The sequence below is a fragment of the Gorilla gorilla genome, chromosome 6 (genome assembly GCF_029281585.2).
Source record: "Gorilla gorilla gorilla isolate KB3781 chromosome 6, NHGRI_mGorGor1-v2.1_pri, whole genome shotgun sequence".
Taxonomy (NCBI): domain Eukaryota; kingdom Metazoa; phylum Chordata; class Mammalia; order Primates; family Hominidae; genus Gorilla; species Gorilla gorilla.
Genome location: NC_073230.2, coordinates 75,535,413 through 75,547,976, shown reverse-complemented (window position 1 = coordinate 75,547,976; position 12,564 = coordinate 75,535,413). Strand labels below are relative to the sequence as shown.

The 12,564-nt window shown below is 45.4% G+C and overlaps 1 protein-coding gene across 1 annotated transcript in view; it reads right to left on the bottom strand.

Moving 5' to 3' along the window:
- Positions 1–4,281: 4,281 nt before the first annotated feature.
- The window catches only part of TPST1 (tyrosylprotein sulfotransferase 1), a 149,352-nt gene continuing 141,069 nt past the window's right edge, over positions 4,282–12,564 (bottom strand). Inside the window, exon 4 of the mRNA XM_055346985.2 lies at positions 4,282–5,017. Coding sequence (XP_055202960.1) covers positions 4,979–5,017 — 39 coding nt within the window. The 3' untranslated portion in view covers positions 4,282–4,978. The remainder of the gene's footprint in view (positions 5,018–12,564) is intronic.

Sequence of the window (12,564 nt, the reverse complement as noted above, 5' to 3'; positions counted from 1 at the left end):
ATCACACCATTCCACTCTAGCCTGGAAAACAGACTCTGTCTCAAAAAAAAAAAAAAAAAAAAAAAAAAAAGTGATAATTCACACCTCTTTTTGTGCAAATAGGTACTTAGATAAGTAGATTAATGGATTAAAAATAACTGACGGGCGCTATGGCTCACACCTGTAATCCCAGCACTTTGGGAGGCTGAAGTGGGCAGATCACGAGGTCAGGAGATGGAGACAATTCTGGCCAACATGGTGAAACCCTGTCTCTACTGAAAATACAAAGATTAGCTGGGTGTGGTGGCATGCACCTGTAATCCCAGCTAGCTCAGAGGGTGAGGCAGGAGAATCGCTTGAACCTGGGAGGCAGAGGTTGCGGTGAGTGAGATCGCACCACAGCACTCCAGCCTGGCAACAGAGTGAGACTCTGTCTCTAAATAAATAAATAACTTTACGTATTTTATATATGTTTTAGTTTAAATATATATATAACTTTCCTTTGCTTGATACAACAGAAGCTGAAGAAACTAAGGGTGAGAGAATTTCTGAACTTCAGATAAATGCCTATGTGCAAGTGATACATTTTTATTCAATATTCATTAAAATTATGAAAAAAGATAAAAGTATCATGATTCTTTTTAACCTGCAGTTTCTATTTTCACCCACAGTGGCTGTATTTTTGGAATTGGTCCATGTTTGAGGGTTTCTGTTTAACGGATTTCCACTTGGATGACCATTCTTTTTTATCTATTTATTTTATTATTATTATTATTATTATTATTATTTTGAGACGGAGTCTCCCTCTGACGCCCAGGATGGAGTGCAGTGGCGCGATCTCGGCTGACTGCAACCTCCACCTCCCAGGTTCACGCCATTCTCCTGCCTCAGCCTCCCGAGTAGCTGGGACTACAGGCGCCCGCCACCATGCTGGGCTAATTTTTTGTATTTATAGTAGAGACAGGGTTTCACCGTGTTAGCCAGGATGGTCTCGATTTCCTGACCTCGTGATCTGCCGGCCTCGGCCTCCCAAAGTGCTGGGATTACATGCCTGAGCCACCATGCCCAGCTTTTGGATCACCATTGTTTTTTATTTATTGTTTTTTTTGAGAGAGAGAGTCTTGCTCTGTCGCCCACATTGGAGTGCAGTGGTGCGATCTCGGCTACCTGCAACCTCTGCCTCCCAAGTTCAAGCGAGTCTGCTGCCTCAGCCTCCTGAGTAGCTGGGATTGTAGGTGCACACTACCACACCCGGCTAATTTTTGTATTTTTAGTAGAGACGGGGTTTTACCATCTTGGCCAGGCTGGTCTTGAACTTCTGACCTCAGGTGATCCTCCCGCCTCAGCCTTTCAAAGTGCTGGGATTGCAGGCGTGAGCCACCACACCTGGCCTGGGAGAATATTCTTGATTCATTTTCCTTTTCTTCAGTTCTTCAAGTTCTGACTCTATTGTCATCTGGGTCTAGCGGGGGCTATGTGAAGGTCTGAGGCTGGCTGGAGGTTCTTCTCACATGTACGTTATGTTTTCCTGCTCAAAGGCCAGTAGAGTACTTTCTTTATCATTGAAGTTCAACAGCTTAACCAGGGTCGATTCTAGGCCAATCATTCTGTATTAGTTTATCCAGGTATACGTTGTGCCCTTTGACTACTGACTATATAGTTCTCAATCTCCGCATGCAATATTTCTCCTTCTTTCTTTTTCTCTCTCTTTCTTCTTTTTTTCCTTTTTTTCTTTCTTGCCTTCCTTAATTTCTTCTTTCTTTTCTCTCTCTCTCCTTTCGCTTCCTCCCTCCCTCTTTCTCTCTGTCTCTCCATCCCTCCCTCCCTTTCTCCCTCCTTTCCCTCCCTCCATTCCTACATTTCTTCTTTCTTTCAAGACAGGGTTTTGCTCTATCACCCAGGCTCTAGAACGCAGTGGTGTCTTCATGCCTCACTGCAGCCTCAAACTCCTCGGCTCAAAGGATCTTCCCACCTCAGCCTCCCGAGTAGCTGGACTACAGGCGTGCACCACCACAACTGGCTAATTTTTGTTATTTTTGTAGAGATAGAGTCTTGCTATGTTGCCCAGGCTTGTCTTGGATTCCTGGCCTCAAGCTAGCCTCCCACCTCTGCCTCCTAAAGCACTGGGAATATAGGCATGAGTCACCACTCCCAGCCAGCCCTGTTTCATTTTTTTAGGTTGTCTAACTCAGGGTCACCAATTGACAACCCAGTATTAGACTACTGTCTCTAATTTCCATAATTTTTTTTCAGTTGCTTTAATGTAGTTCTTTTAACCTCTGATTCACTTTGATTATATCAAGAATTTTCTATGTGTTCAGCTTTTTTTTTTTTTTTTTTTTTGAGATGGAGTATCACTCTGTCTCCCAGGCTGATGATGTGCAGTGGTGTAATCTGAGGTCACTGCAACCTCGGCCTCCCAAATTCAAGCAACTCTCCTGTCTCAGCCTCCCGAAGTAGCTGGGATTACAGGTGCATAAGACCATGCCCAGCTAATTTTTGTATTTTTAATAGAGACGGGGTTTCACCATATTTGTCAGGCTGGTCTCAAACTCCTGACCTCAGGTGATCTATCCGCCTCGGCCTCCCAAGGTGTTGGGATTACAGATTACAGGCATAAGCCACTGTGCCCAGCCGCCACATTTTCTTTATTCTTTTTTCCATTGATGGAAGAAAACTTAGGTTGATTCCTTACCTTCACTGTTGTGAATAGTTATCTGCAATTTTTTAAATAATTGTCATCGAGAGATAGAATCTAGTTTCGGGCCAGGGGCAGTGGCTCACAGCTCTAATCCCAGCACTTTGGGAGGCTGAGGCGGGTTACCTGGACATGGTGGTTTGTGTCTGTAGTCTCAGCTACTCAGGAGGCTGAGGCAGCAAAATCACTTGAACCCGGGAGGTGGAGGTTGCAGTGAGCTGAGATCGGGCCACTGCAGTCCAGCCTGGGTGACAGAGCAAGAATCCATCTCAAAAAAAAAAAAATCTAGTTTTTCTTCCCTTGAATATGAACTTAGTCCCCTGCTTCTATAAGTGGAATACAGTGGAAGTGTTGCACATGATCTACCAAAGTTAGGTCATAAAAGATGACACTGTTTCCACTTGGCTGTCCTTCCTGGGATGGATGCACTTAGAATCCATTCACCATTTTGTGAGAAAGCCCAGGCCATGTATGGAGGTGATGTATGGGTGTTCCACCAGATAGCCCCAGCTGAGGCCCTAGCTAACAGCCCATATTAACCAGGAGATATTTGAGCAAGGAAACCATTGAGACTATTCTAACTGCATACTGTTTGAAGGCAACCACATAAGACATACAAAGGCAGTACTGCCTAGGTGAATCTAGTCAGCCTCCAGTGTTGTGAGAAGACTAATAAGCATCATTGTAACTTTATACCATTAAGCTTGGGGTGGTTTGTTACACAGCAATAGATAGCTGATATACAAAATGATCTTCCAATATGAATATTATGTCACTTCTCCGCTTGACAGCATTTAATGATATAGAATTGAGTGTAAAAATCAAAACCCAGGCCAGGTGCGATGGCTTACGCCTGTAATCTCAGCACTTTGGGAGGCCAAGGCAGGTGGATCACGAGCTCAGGAATTCAAGACCAGCCTGGCCAAGATGGTGAAACCCCGACTCTACTAAAAATACAAAAAATTAGCTGGGCGTGGTGGTAGGCACCTGTGATACCAGCTACTGGGGAGGCTGAGGCAGGAGAATTGCTTGAACCTGGGAGCTGGAGGTTGTGGTGAACCAAGATGGCACCACTGCACTCCAGCCGAGGCAATAGAGTGAGACTCCATCTCAAAAAAAAAAAAAAAAAGTCAAAACCCAATCCTGAACTCATCTGACAAGGGATTAATAACCAGAGTATATAAGGAGTTCAGGTGGGAAAAAAAAATCAACACAAAAAATTGAATTATCTGATTTTAAAATGGACAAAACATCGGAATGGACACTTCTCAAAAGAAGACATAAAAATGGCAAACAGGTATATGAAAAGGTGCTCAACATCACTGATCATCAGAGAAACGCAAAACAAAACTACAATGAGCTATCATCCCACCCCATTTAAAATGGCTTATATCCAAAAGACAGGCAATAACAAATGCTATTGAGGATGTGGAGAAAAGGGAACCCTGGTACCCTGTTGGTGGGAATGTAAATTAGTACAACCACTATGGAGAACGGTTTGGAGGGTCCTTAAAAAACTGAAAATAGAGCTACTTTTTGATCCAGTAAACCTACTGCTGGGTATATACCCAAATGAGAGAAAATCAATATATCAAAGAAATATCTGCATTTCTATATTTATTGCAACACTATTCACAATAGCCAAGATCTGGAAGCAATCTAAGTGTCCACAAACAGGTGAATGGATACAGAAACTGTGTTACATATACGCAATGGAATATTATTCAGCCGTGAGAAAGAACAGAATTCTATTATTTGCAACAACATGGGTAGAACTGGAGATCATTACGTTAACTAAAATAAGCCAAACACAGAAAGACAAATTTTGCATGTTCCCAGTCATTTGTGGGTGCTAAAAAATAAAACAATTGAACTCGTGGAGATAGAGGGTAAAATGACGGTTACCAGAGGCTGGGAAGGGTAGTGGGCTGGAGAGGGTGCACAGGAATGATTAATGGGTACAAAAATACAGTTAGAATGAATAAGATGTAGTATTTGGCAGTACAACAGGGTGACTACACTAAACAATAATTTATTGTATACTTAAAAATAGCTAAAAGAGGCCAGGCATGGTGGTTTATGCCTGTAATCCCAGCACTTTGGGATGCCGGGGTCGGCGGATCAACTGAGATCAGGAGTTCGAGACCAGTCTGACCAACATGGCAAAACCCCCTCTCTACTAAAAATACATTAATTAGTGGGGTGTGGTGGTGCATGCCTGTAGTCCCAGCTACTCAGGAGGCTGAGGCAGGGGAATCGCTTGAACCCGGGGGGCGGAGGTTGCAGTGAGCCAAGATCACACTACTGCACTCCAGTCTGGGAGACAGAGCTAGACTTTGTCTAAAAAAAAAAAAAAAAAAAAAAAAAAAGGCATAATTGGATTGTTTGTAAAACAAAGAAAGCACAAATGCTTGAGGTGATGGGCATCCCATTCACCCTGATATGATTATTACACATTACATGCCTGTATCAAGACATCTGATGCACCCCATAAATATATACACCTACTGTGTACCCACAAAAATTAAAAGTAAAGCATTTTGAAATTCCCAATTTTGGCCAGATGTGGTGGCACACACCTGTAATTCCAGTGTTTTTTGAGGCCAGGATGGGAGGATCACTTGAGTACGGGAGTTTGAGACTCACCTAGGCAACATAACAATACTCCCATCTCTAATAACAATAAGAATATTAGCCAGGCATGGTGGGGCTCATGCCTATAGTCCCAGCTACGCGGGAGGCTGAGATGACAGGATCCCTTGAACCCAGCAGGTTGAGGCTGCAGTGAGCTATGATTGCCCCACTGCACTCCAGCCTGGGTGGCAGAGCGAGACCATGTCTCTTAAAAAAAACAAACCAATCCTAGCATGATCTGACCCTGTCTGCCACCCTCTATTCCCTTCCTCTTGCTCATTGTGCATCAGGCATCTGGGCTTCTTTTCTGCTCCTGTAAATGCCAAGTGGTTTCCCTCTTCAGGACCTTTGCACATGCTCTCCCCAGCCCGAAATGGACTTCCCATACCTCTTGCCATAGCTGGATTTTTCTCATGTTTCATACCTCAGCTCACATATCACCCCTGCAGAGAAATCCTCCCTCATCCTGTGGAGGTGGAATCATCCTCCTTTTCAATGCCTTGTCCTGCCTGGTTCTCTCAAACCAGATATCACAACTCAAAAATCAGCCTATTTATTGAATTCCTTGTCTGCATGTCCTCCTCCCAAACTCACAGCGAATCACAACAGAGGCTCCCTACAGTAGGAGTCATATCTTGTTCATTCTCAGAACCTAATATAGTACTTGGCACATAGTAGGCACACAATAAATGTCATTAGAATAAATAAGTGTCAAGGGGCCGGGTGCGGTGGCTCATGCCTGTAATCCCAGCACTTTGGGAGGCCGAGGCGGGTGGATTACCTGAGGTCAGGAGTTAGAGACCAGCCTGGCCAACATGGTGAAACCTTATCTCTACTAAAAAATACAAAAATTAGCCGGGCATGGTGGTATGCACCTGTAATCCCAGCTACTTGGGAGTCTGAGGCATGAGAATTGCTTGAATCCAGGAGGCAGAGGTTGCAGTGAGCAGAGATCACGCCACTGCACTCAAGCCTTGGTGACAGAGCAGGACTCCTTCTCAAAGAAAAAATAAAAAAACTAAAAAGGACATTTCAGCTGCTTGTCAAGAGACTGGACATGGAGGAGCAAGAGTGGGAGCAGGACATCTGGTGAGGAGCTGCCACATCAACATCTTTTGATCACTCCAGGCCATGTTTTGAGTGAGGCCTCTGCAAGAATGTGGCCCAGCCTCAGATGCCTTAATTCTGACCCTCAGTGCCAGTGTAGGCCCTGTGAGGTCACACTGTGGAGGCTTCTTGGGGAAGTGTTGGCTCTTCAAAATCAACATCTTGGTTCATTCCTTTGATGCTGGAGACAATGACCTGTCTGTCTCTCCTCATATTCTCCTCAAGACTGTTACAGAGTGGAGTGTCTCTTAGTCTAGGAGCTTGGGCTGCTCTGGAGTTTGCACAAACACAAATAATCATCACAGGCTCTCAGGCCATGTGTCTTGGTTATGACCCAAAACAGCCCTTCAGCAGTGGACGTCTACATAGTGGCAGTTCCAAAACACCTCATTAAAAAAAAAAATACATATACATACACACACACATACACACACACACACACACACACACACACAGACAGGGTCTGACTATGTTGTCCAAGCTAGTCTCAAATTCCTGGCCTCAAGAGATCCTCCTGCCTCAGCCTACCAAAGTGCTGGAATTACAGGTGTGAGCCACTGAGTCTGGCCCTTTTTTGTTGTTGTTTTTAGACAGGGTCTTGCTCTGTCATGCAGGCTGGAATGCAGTGGCATGATTACAGCTCGCTGCAGCTTCAAATTCCTGGGCTCAAGTGATCCTCCTGCCTCAGCCTCCTGAGAGGCTGGGACCACAGGCATGCACCACCACACCCAGCTAAGTAAAAAAAAAAAAATTTTCTGGACACAAGGTCTTCCAATATTGACCAGGCTGGTCTTGAACTCCTGATCTAAAGCCATCCTCCTGCCTCCACCTCCCACCTTGAACTCCTCTTTTCCCAGTTTTGAAAATAAAATTTACACTTTAAGAAGGAGGAAGAAATGGGGAAGATAAAAAAGCCAAGAAGCCAACCAGGCTTGCCTGGATAAACACTGCATCCCTTACATTGGTTTTACTTCAATAATACAATTAAGCGTTGTTGTTTTTTTTAAGTTGCTACTGGGCATGTGAAACAGTTTCTTCCTCAGTAAATCTGAATACCAAGTGTCTATTCTGTGATTGAATGAAGCAAGTATTTTACACATGGGAAACCATTGTTAAATGACTGTATTATAGAAAGGGGTGGATGGGACGGGAGTAAGGGAGGGGCAGATGTCACCATGCCTGTCCCTGTGCTCCCCACCCACCTCCTCTGTTCCTGCTCCCCATGGTGTTTGTCAAGGGGCACAGTGCGCTGAAGGAGGGGTTACCAGGTGGCATATCTAGAAGACATCATTCTCGGCTTCATGGAATCCACTTACTTTGATCTAATTTGTTTACTCATGAAATTCATTCAACGGGCCGGGTGAGGTGGCTCCCAGCACTTTGGGAGGATGAGGCAGGCAGCTCACGAGGTCAGGAGTTCAACACCAGCCTGGCCATGATGGTGAAAATCCACCTCTACTAAAAATACAAAAATTAGCTGGGCGTGGTGGCAGGCACCTGTAAAACCAGCTACTAGGGTGGCTAAGGCAGAGAATTGCTTTAACCCGGGAGGTGGAGGTTGCAGTGAGCTGAGATCTCACCACTGCACTACAGCCTGGGTGACAGAGGGAGACTCCATCTCAAAAAACAAAAACAAACAACAAAACAAAAAAATTCATTAAACGTTCACATCAGCAGCTTCTGAATGTTTTTTTTTTTTTTTGAGATGGAGTTTAGCTCTTGTTCCCAGGCTGGAGTGCAATGGCGCAATCTCGGCTCACCGGAAGTTCCTGCCTCAGCCTCCCCCTTAGCTGGGATCACAGGCATGTGCCACTACGCCCGGCTAATTTTGTATTTTTAGTAGAGATGGGGTTTCTCCATGTTGATCAGGCTGGTCTTGAACTCCTGACCTCAGGTGATCCGCCCGCCTCGGCCTCCCAAAGTGCTAGGATTACAGGCGTGAGCTACCATGCCCAGCCAGCAGCTTCTGAATATCTAAGCCAATTGTTAAACATAATCATGTTACTGGATTCTTAAAACAAGGTGGAGGCTGGGTGCAGTAGCTCACACCTGTAATCCTAACACTTTGGGAGGCTGAAGCGGGTGGATCACCTGTGGTCACGAGTTTGAGACCAACCTGGCCAACATGGTGAAACCCCATCTTTACTGAAAAAAATACAAAAAAATTAGCTGGGCACGGTGGTGGGCACCTGAATCCCAGCTACTTGGGAGGCTGAGGCAGGAGAATCGCTAGAACCTGGGAGTCGGAGGTTGCAGAAAGCCAAGATCGCACCACTGCACTCCAACCTGGGTGATAGAGCAAGACTTCATCTCAGAAAAAAACAAAAACAAAACAAGCTAGAGACGGGTTTGTTTTAGCTTCATTTTCAAATTGTGAAGACAGGCAGTGAGAGTGAGTGGGTTGTCCAAATTCAGACAGCAAGCTGGAGACCACATGGTCCCTGGCCCTTTGCAGCCAGAGTGTGTGGGCCGACTGTGTGGTAGTATGCACTCCCACTCTGTCTGCCAGCACTACCATGTATCATGTCTAGCCTCATCACCTGGAGACCTGGGAGTCTTCTTTGGTTTTCTCTGACCTTTGCCACCAGATCTGCTTACTTGCAAGTCCTGTCGGTTGTACACCTCCCAGCCTTTCCCCATCTTACTCCTTTTTATTTTGGTCATTGTTTCAACCCAGCTAGAATAATATCTGGCCCAGATTATTGCAATAGTTCCTAGTTGGGAGTCCTCTAAACTTTTTTGTTTAAACAATGATGGCCAAACAGGTGGCTCATGCCTGTAATCCAAGCACTCTGGGAGGCTGAGGCAGGAGGACCACTTGAGGCCAAGAGTTCAAGAGCAGCTTGGGCAACAGAGTGAGACCCCATCTCTACAAAAAAAGTTTAAAACTTAGCTGGGTGAAGGAAATGTATACAGTGGTCCATTTCCAAGACAAAGTGCCTTAAATCAACTTAGGTCAGTAGACTACAGAAGAAAACAGGATACAGTAGGTTCCTGCTTGGACAGCCAATGCCTGCTTGTCACCCCCCCCAACCCCCTTAGTTACCCTCACCTGAACCAAAGAAGTTTAGTCTAAGATGAAAGTTTACTAGCTGCAAAATAGCTCGTGTTGTCTGTTCTTATCAGCCTGCCCAGCTACTTAAGTCATAAGTCAAATACCTGAAGAGCCCCTGAGCTAACTAGGATTGCAATGCATTGTGGGCTGCAACAAAACGCAGCAGGACAACCCTAAAGAAAACACCCAAAGCCCCTACCCAACGACCAATAGGCAATGTCCGGGAAGATTGTGACCCCATAATACACAGCCCATGAGGAACTGGGGGAGGCACCTGTGCACTAGGGGATAAATTGCTTGTTGAAACTGTGCTGGGTGTGCCTGCTGCCAGACACCCAATATTACAAGAGCATCATTAAAAGTCTCACTTTCGCTGTTCTCCAGGTCTCTGAGTCCATTCTTTGGGTTTGGAGGGGTGAGTTTGTTTCTCATAATGGGGAATAAATATCAAACATTGCCTTGGGGGCAAATATTGGTATCTAGGTAGGTTATAGCTGAAGATGTTCTGTCATTCTGATATGCTCTAGAGGGTTATATGACCTTGTCCCCAGAAAGTTGGTGACATAATACTAACACAGGAGACAAGGGAAAAAAGAGGTGATGCTGAAGCTGATTTAATTGCTACTTGGAAGTTGCAGCAGTTGAGTTAGACTTCATGAGGAAATAGGACTTAAGATAGCTGAGCTCTTAATGAGGTTGTGATTTCCCAGGTAGGGGGACTGGGTGTACGAGCATCTGGAAGAAGAAAGTGAAGAGAATGAAACAAGGGAGGAGAAAGGCACCGTATATCAGGGAGCAGTAAGGCCACATTGTGGCAGCAGAATAGCTTAGACATTTATTATTAATTTTTTTAGATGGAGTCTCACTCTGTCACCAAGGCTGGAGTGCAATGGTGCTATCTTGGCTCACTGCAACCTCCGCCTCCCAGGTTCAAGTGATTCTCCTGCCTCAGCCTCCTGAGTAGCTGGGATTACATGTGTGTGCCACCACACCTGGCTAAGTTTTGTATTTTTATTGGAGATGGAGTTTCACCATGTTGGCCAGGCTGGTCTCCAACCCCTGATATCAGGTGATCCACCCTTCTTGGCCTCCCAAAGTGCTGGGATTACAGGTGTGAGCCACCATGCCTGGCCAGCTTAGACATTTAGATGTAATGTTAGGCATTGGAGAATTAAAGGTTTTGGAGCGAATGAGTGACTTAAAACAGTGTTAAACACAAGATTGATCTGACAGCAGTATTTTTAATTTTTTTTTAATTTTTTTTTTTTTTTTTGAGAGATTCTCCCTCGTCGCCCAGGCTGGAGTGCAGTAGCATGATCTTGGCTCACTGCAACCTCCGCTACCCAGGTTCAAGCAATTCTCCTGCCTCAACCTCCCGAGTAACTGGGATTACAGGTGCACACCATGCCTGGCTAATTAAAAAAATTTTTTTTTGTAGAGACAGGGTCTCCTTATGTTGCCCAGGCTGGACATATTCATTTTAAATGGAAAGGGACAGGGCTAGGGAAGTGGACTGCAGAGGACATTAGAGTCAGGCTTGTGCCTGGGCCCAGCTACATGCCAAGTCACCTGTGGCACTAGGTGGGGGGCCTTGTGTAAGTGACCTGACCTAGTTGAGCCTGTTTCCTGATCTGTAAAACAGTATGTATGTCAGAAGGCTCTTTGGAGGATTAGTAATTCACCAAGTATTTTACTTGGTTTCTTTCTTTTCTTTTCTTTTTTTTAGACGGAGTCTATCACCCAGGCTGGAGTGCAGTGGTGTGATCTCGGCTCACTGCAACCTCCGCCTCCCAGGTTCATGCCATTCTCCTGCCTCAGCCTCCCAAGTAGCTGGGACTACAGGCACCCGCCACCACACCCAGCTAATTTTTTGTATTTTTAGTAGAGACAGGGTTTCACCGTGTTAGCCAGGATGGTCTCCATCTCCTGACCTTGTGATCCGCCCACCTCGGCCTCCCAAAGTGCTGGGATTACAGGCATTAGCCACCGCGACCGGCCTTACTTGGTTTCTAGAAAGTGCCAGTTTGCTAGGTGCCAAAAGTACAACAGACAAGAAAAAACATAGTCTTGGAACTCCAGGAACTTACTGGCTGGTGGAGGAGACAGATAACAAAAAAGGCAACAAACAGATGAAACACTGCAAAGTGTGACCATGAAGAAGGCAAGCAGCGGGAGAATTACCTTTTAGTTTAAGAGGCCAGGGAAAATCCCTCTGAGTAAGTGAGGCTTACTGAGACCACAGAATTGAGAAGGAGCCTATCAGACAAAGAACAAAGGGGGCTGGGTGTGGTGGCTCACGCCTGTAATCCCAGCACTTTGGGAGGCTGAGGAGGGAGGATCATTTGAGACTGGGAGTTTAAGACCAGCCTGGTGAACATGGTGAAACCCTGTCTCTACTAAAAATACAAAAATTAGCCGGGCGTGGTGGCACATGCCTGTAATTTCAGCTACCCGGGAGGCTCAGGCAGGAAAATTGCTTGAACCTGGGAGGCGGAGGTTGCAGTGAGCCGAGATTGTGCTACTGCAGGCCAGCTGGGTGACAGAGCAAAACTTCATCTTAAATAGCCAAAGGGAAGAAAATTCCAGAGAGAGGAGATATGTAGAGACAGGAAGAACTTGCTATGTTCTGAAAATAAAGATACTTCTAGAGCACAAGTGGTGAGGTTGGGAGAAAGGCCTGCGATGAGATGGAGAGGAGGACCCTGCTGGCCCTGACAGGAGTCTGGACTCTTTTAAGTGAAATGGAAGCCACTGAAATGTTTCAGGTGGGGAGGCTCCTGTCCAGATGTGCATTCTAAAAACTCTTATTCTGCTGTGATCCAAAAAATACGTTGAAGGTAGGATCAAAGATCTTGGATGCGAATGGAAAGAGGGAGGAAAAGGGTGAAATCAAGTGTGACTCTTCAGTTTCTGGCTCAAGTGACAGTAGAAAATACTGCAATTACTGATATGGATATGACCTAAATGGATAGATACAAGTTTTGGGGCAGAGATGGGATAACATGTTATATACCCTTTTCATGCCTGGCACATATGTGAACACACTCAATATGGGAATTATTACTACTATCTGGACATCCTGGGTTTCATA